This window comes from Setaria italica, chromosome IX, assembly GCF_000263155.2.
Source record: "Setaria italica strain Yugu1 chromosome IX, Setaria_italica_v2.0, whole genome shotgun sequence".
Classification (NCBI taxonomy): Eukaryota; Viridiplantae; Streptophyta; class Magnoliopsida; order Poales; family Poaceae; genus Setaria; species Setaria italica.
This window is the reverse complement of record NC_028458.1, coordinates 10,867,289-10,873,207: the sequence shown is the minus strand read 5'-3', so window position 1 is coordinate 10,873,207 and position 5,919 is coordinate 10,867,289. Positions and strand designations below refer to the sequence as shown.

General features: G+C 50.0%; 2 protein-coding genes across 2 annotated transcripts; both read right to left on the bottom strand.

Annotated features, from left to right (window-relative positions):
* Positions 1 to 238: 238 nt before the first annotated feature.
* LOC101767975 (pentatricopeptide repeat-containing protein At2g42920, chloroplastic) lies at positions 239 to 1,822 on the bottom strand. Its single transcript, XM_004982314.2, has one exon. It carries the CDS (start codon positions 1,820 to 1,822, stop codon positions 239 to 241), a length of 1,584 nt encoding a protein of 527 aa, XP_004982371.2.
* A 274-nt stretch (positions 1,823 to 2,096) lies between these two features.
* Positions 2,097 to 5,654, bottom strand: LOC101767572 (guanine nucleotide-binding protein subunit gamma 1). The gene is made up of 4 exons (XM_004982313.2): positions 5,384 to 5,654; positions 2,736 to 2,788; positions 2,570 to 2,614; positions 2,097 to 2,478 (listed from the first exon to the last, which is right to left on the bottom strand). Exons 1-4 carry the CDS (start codon positions 5,492 to 5,494, stop codon positions 2,394 to 2,396), a joined length of 294 nt encoding a protein of 97 aa, XP_004982370.1. The 5' UTR covers positions 5,495 to 5,654; the 3' UTR covers positions 2,097 to 2,393.
* Positions 5,655 to 5,919: the final 265 nt, after the last annotated feature.

The following is a 5,919-nucleotide window of genomic DNA, read 5'->3' as shown; positions in this document are numbered from 1 at the left end:
AACAGGACAAATGTTGTTAGATGGAGTAGGGACTCCCAATTAGAGTTTGCATATCTTATTGCATACCAGAGTCAGTTATGAGATCAACCTGTAGTCCTGTGTTGAATACAAATACATCTGTGATCTGTGCAAATGTGCAATGTACGCCGTAGGGCATTTGTACGCTTTTTACAACCATAGTACTCTGCCGTCCCAGTCTGCCACTGCTCGAAGCTTGCCGGTACCGTGGATTACTGCGCTAGCTCACAAACTCGTGCACGACACCGTTCACCTCGATCATGCTGCACCCGGGCACCTTGCCCACGCCGGCCTTCCTCATCTTTCCCCTCACGCCCGCCGCGGCGGCGCGGCCGGCGTCCCCGCCCCGCGCCGCCACGCTCGCGGCCAGCACGTACGCGCCGCTGTCCCGCGGGTCGCACCGCACGGCCTCCCGCGCCGCGCGCGCGCCCAGGTCGGCGTCGCCGTGGAGGCGGCACCCGGAGAGCAGCGCGCCCCAGACGGCCGCGTCGGGCGCCATCGGCATCGCCTGGATCGCGCCCTCCGCCTCCCGGAGCCGCCCGGCGCGCGCGAGCGCGTCGACGAGGCAGCCGTAGTGCTCGATCCCCGGCTCGACCTTGTGTTCGTTCGCCATCGATGCGAACGCCGCCTTCGCCTCGTCGGGCATGCCAGAGTGGCCGTAGGCCGTTAAGACCGCGATGAAGGTGACGTTGTCGGGGCTCAAGCCGTGCGATTTCAGCTCGGAGAACAAGGCGATCGCTTCTTGCCATTGCCCGTGCACTGCCAGCCCTTGCATCATGGAGTTCCAAGACGATAATTTGGCCAGGCCCTGTGACCTTGCCATGTCGAACACCTCGCGAGCCTTCTCCACGGAGCCGCACTTGCAGTACATGTCGATCAAGGCGGTGACGACGAGCGCGTTCATGGCGACGCCGTGGCGGTCTATGTACGCGTGCACCCACGCGCCCTGCTCCAGCGCGCCGAGCCCCGCGCAGCAGCCCAGCACGCTGACGAGAACGTTGGCGTTCGGCTCCACGCCGCCCTCCTGCATCGCCGCGAAGAGCGCCAGGGCCTCGCCGCACCTCGCGGCGCGCGCGTACACGCTCACCATGGCGCTCCACGTCGCGACGGTCCGCTCCGGCATCCCGTCGAACACCGCCCGCGCCTCGTCGACGCGCCCGGCCCTCGCCAGCGCCACGATCGCGCTGTTGCACGCCACCGCGTCGAACTCGGGGCACTGCGCCAGCAGCGCCAGCGCCTCGTCCGCGGCGCCGCACGACCCGTACATGGCGATCGCGGCGTTGCGCACGTACGAATCCCCGGCGAGCCCGAGCTTGAGCGCCATCCCGTGGAGCGCTGCGCCGGCGCCGGCGCCGGCGCGCCCCATGCGCGCGCACGCCGCGAGAACCGACGGGAGCGTGCGTCGCTCGGGCGGCGTGGGCGAGCCGAGCATTTCGACGAACAGCGCCACGGCGGCCTCCGGGCGGGCCCCGTCGGAGAGCGCCCGGATAACGGTGTTCCACATGAAGGAGTTGGGCCTCGGGTGGTGCCTCACGATGCGCTCCGCGTAGGCGACGTCGCGACAGGGGCCCGCGCAGAACGCGACGGCGCGGCTGGCGGCGATGGGGTCCCTGGCGAGGCCGGACTTGACGAGCGCAGCGTGGAGCTGGCGCAGGTGCGCCATGGAGGCGCATCGCGTGTGGAGGAGCGTGAGGGCGGGGTCGGAGGCGATGAAGGCGGAGATGGAGGAGGAGGAGGGGAGGAGAGGGGGAAGGGCGGTGGTCGGGGTGGGCGAGGGGGAGTGGCAACCCTGCAGTGGCGCCATTGCCATCCTCCCTCTTCGCTTCGGCTTCGCTCGTGTAGTCGTGTGGTTTTGGTGTTTGCGCGCTACAGATTTTTGGATAAGGTGGCTTCAATTTTTTTTTTTAGGAGCCTAAGGTGGCTTTAATGGGAGGGCTTAATTGGTCTGTCTCATGGGCCAATTACAAGGCCCAATTGGTCGAACGACTCTATTTATAAGTCCAGACCATCCATACTTTTTTTCAGAAAAAGCATGTTGCCATGTCAGATCTTTTTGGTGTAATTGATGATACAATCTCTGAAGTCCGAAACCATGCATTCGGGTAAAGACCAAAGAAAAAGGATTGCCAACCAACAGAATTCAGTACAAGGAACTTCTCAGAACAAAGTTTTAGCACTTCCGAAATGCCGGCTTGTCTATTCCAGAGTTCTGTTCTCAGGTCATTCCTTGAACCTAATCCTTCAACAGAGTTGTGATGTCGAAAGGAGCTACCTCCTTGCCTCAAATAGCCCTCTATGCTGGGGGAGACTCGATATACACTTCAATGGTAGCAACAATTGCCTCTTGGTGTTTCACTTGAGATTATTGCCATGGATCACAAAAACCAGCATTTGCATCTGCGCAGATCTTGTGGACCTTCAAACCACCTATCCCAGGACTGATTCACAGGTCCAGTAGTTCTGCAATAATGGGGGTAACCAAACAAGAAAAGACATGATAATGCGAATATGGGTTGGATGCAAGCAACAAGAGTGTTTTTCGTTTTCTTACACAGGAAGTAGAGGATCTGCTTTGCTTTCCATCGCTGTTAGAAACCTGGTTCAAGTAAACAATGAAGTCAATCTCCAACGACAAGCCACATCAAAAATGCTTTCAGCGCATAAGCACAATAGCAAAATAATGGAATTGATCCATTTCTTCCAAAGGTGGTACATACTCTTGCAATGCCGATGATACCTTATCAGTTTTCTGAAGCTCTTCAAGTTCCTCCTGCATGCAGTCACATCGGCCACATCAGTCTTCTAATGCTGAGAACATCACTACTTTGGTAAGGATGGAAGACTACAAAAGTTTGAACAATAAATACATCTTGCCAGCTGTGCATAATTATATATTACGAAAAAAATTCTGACAGATCTGACATACAATGTCCAGAATGAAAGGTGAGGAAATGTAGTCTATAGCAATGATACAGAGAAATTTAATATGTTGTCAGTTGGTAACTTGTGCTTTGCTCCGATGCGCAGCTTTGTTTATTTGCGTATTTATGTTGTAAGGCCAGTGCATAAGCTGGGCCTTTAGATACAAAAACTGTAACTACAGATTCTCTTTTATATGTACACAATGTGCGGTTGTGCACTTTAAATCTGTAATCCAATCTTTACCCAAATGGAAATGAAAACAGCCTAAAAAATAAAGCCAGAATCATCGCAATTTGGCAATAAAAAGTGAAGCTTCTGATAAGTAGTTTATATCATGATTAAAACTAGTGGAATTGCTACATGGGAGCCTGAAATATTCATATTATATTTAGTAGAGTAACTGAGTGTTAAACACAAAACTCTGATACCTTGCCAGGCTTGAGTATGCACATGAAAACTCAGTTAAGCAGCGTGAGATTCAGAAACAATTATGGTCGATACTCCATATTCTAAACAGTTCAGAACTTCAGATTATTTCTTAGTGCCATTTAGTAGGGATAGAAGGCCAAAAATGTTCGATGGAAAAAGATATCAGCTCAGTTGTGTAGAATTGCATATTTCAAGTACAAAAAGAAAATACTAGAAGATCTGAAGATGATGATGTGCCATATAAAAAGTGAGGACACCTAATATGTCACGCTATATTTAGAAATCTAATATGATTTGATTGGCAACTTCTGCTTTCTTGTGCTGTGCAAATAGCTGTCTTTTGCATTTCTGTATTGGACATTCAGAGAATGGGGTAGACTATTAGAAATAAGATTGTGAACTGTAAAGAGGATGGCCCTTATTTATACATTTATATCATATCTATTCAAAGGAAAGTGGTGAGTAGATAATAGCGTAATATAGCAAGCTGCATATTGCTCCTAATAAAATTGACCGATTTACGTGACATAGCAATAAAAAAAGCTTGAACTAGCATCCACGATTAGAGCTTACCAATATTAACAACAAGGTACACGATTAACTCTGATAATTGGCTCAAGTACGATAAATGTTGATATAACATTTCTTTTCTGAAAGGTAATCTATATGTCAGAGCCAGCTTAATGATTAATAAAAAATAAAAATCCCCAGAGTGAGCAGGAATGAATATGCAACTGCAGTACTACATGCTTTGAAGGTACTTATGTCCTTAACTCGGATGGCATATGCAGTTATTTCTGCTTCCTAGCAAGAGTGCAGCTGGAAGTCAAGAGCAGGATTTGCCACAAATCAGAACTAGGATGCTATTAAAACTTATTGTGAGTTTTGCATGCTCTAAACTTGTACTAGTTCTTCGGCGGAAAAGGAATAAATACAAAATTATCTAGCAATGCCAACCAAGCAAAAACACTCATCTTGCAGGAGCACATTGCTGATCCAACATACCAGCTTGTCAGTTGTCACCTAGCTATTAGCATCAGTGCTCAAGCTTCAGACGGAGCAGAATGTCAAAGATAATGCATAAATTGCAAAGAGCCTATGCCTTTAATAAAATCACTTTCGATGATTGTTTCTGCTCTGTTAATGGTTTTGTACCCAACAGGCCAACACTGCCATCCCACAGGTTAGTACTATATTAAAGTACAGGGACTGCATCTCAAAATTTAGAAAAACAGCTTCCCATGCCCACAGGTCCCCCCAGAAAGGGGCATCAGCGAGCCACATCAGAAGTTCAGTCTTCAGTACACTGTCCCCAATCATTTGATGCAGAAGAATTTTCAGTTTTCGTTTTTCTTTTTCAGCTACAGACCACTATATCCACAGAACTACATCTAATCGGACAGAAAAGAACTGCGTGCTTGTCCTCATCAGGAAAAAGGCCCACAAAAAGGTACGGAAAATGAATCTTTCCAACAAGAAAAAATGTTGCAGCAGGTGAAGGCAGCAAACAAGAAGCACATGGAGCGTGCACATGCACATGGACGCTTTCACCCAACCCAACTCACACGCACCTCCATGGCAAGAACCAGGGTCCTGGGACAGCCATGGCAAGAACGTACCCCTTTGAGAAGGTTTCGTCACAGATTATACGAGGTAAGATAGGAATCTCGGAAATTATGCACGGATTGTTCTACACTTTTTCCTTTTGAGCGTCACAGACCATTGGGTTAAAAAGCTGCATGCTTCGCCAAGTTAGGTGGGATGAATGCTGCCTTACGCTGCATTTCGGATGACTGCTCCATCCTTTTCATCTTTTCTCACTGGCAATCACAGCAAGAAGAGCCTAAAAGGAGTAAACACGCAAAGAAACTTTTTTTTTAATATTTTGACAGAATTGAAAAAAGACTGTTCTTTCCCCTGAAACGCAGAAGACCAGAAGAGTAGGCACGCTATGGAATTGAAGAAACAGGAAGCAAGGTTGAGAGGTAGTGGAGGCTGGCAGGCGCACACGCACCTCGAGGAAGCGCGCTTCTTGCTCGAGCTTCTTGAGCTCGGCCTGGATCCGGTGGCGGCCCCGTATGTCTGCCGCATCCCCTCCTCCGGCGCCGCCGCCGCCGACCTGCATCGCCGTCCGAGGAGCGGAGAGGGTGGGTGCGATCCGGCGGAGCGGGCGCAGGAACGGGCGGGGGAAGCGTGAGTGGGTTGGGGAGGCGCAAGCGGGGAGGAAAAGGACGAGGAACTGTCACGGAATGCGGGTGGCCGGATCAAAAAGGTTCTGCCTTTTTTTGGGTTAACGAGAGGGGTTTGAGCTCTGACAGAGGAGGGTTTATTCTAACAACTGTACTAGGCCATCTCTGGCTCTCTCTCTCTCTCTGTTTATTTCTTTTTCCTTTTCTTAACAACACTAAACGCTGGTTTGGTTCCTCTTGCTTATTTTTAGCACCCGTCACATCAATTGTTTAGATACTAATTAGGAGTATTAAACGTAGACTATTTACAAAACCCATTACACAAGTGGAGGCTACAATTTGCAGATATCAATTTGTTGTA

Excerpts from the sequence above, each read along its gene's own strand:
- LOC101767572 (XM_004982313.2), bottom strand. The coding sequence starts at position 5,494 with ATGCAGGTCGGCGGCGGCGGCGCCGGAGGAGGGGATGCGGCAGACATA. Across the intron at positions 2,789-5,383 it reads AAGAAGCGCGCTTCCTCGAG|GAGGAACTTGAAGAGCTTCA; the intron begins GTGCGTGTGCGC and ends GACTGCATGCAG. Across the intron at positions 2,479-2,569 it reads GCAGATCCTCTACTTCCTGT|AACTACTGGACCTGTGAATC; the intron begins GTAAGAAAACGA and ends CCATTATTGCAG.
- LOC101767975 (XM_004982314.2), bottom strand. The coding sequence starts at position 1,822 with ATGGCGCCACTGCAGGGTTGCCACTCCCCCTCGCCCACCCCGACCACC.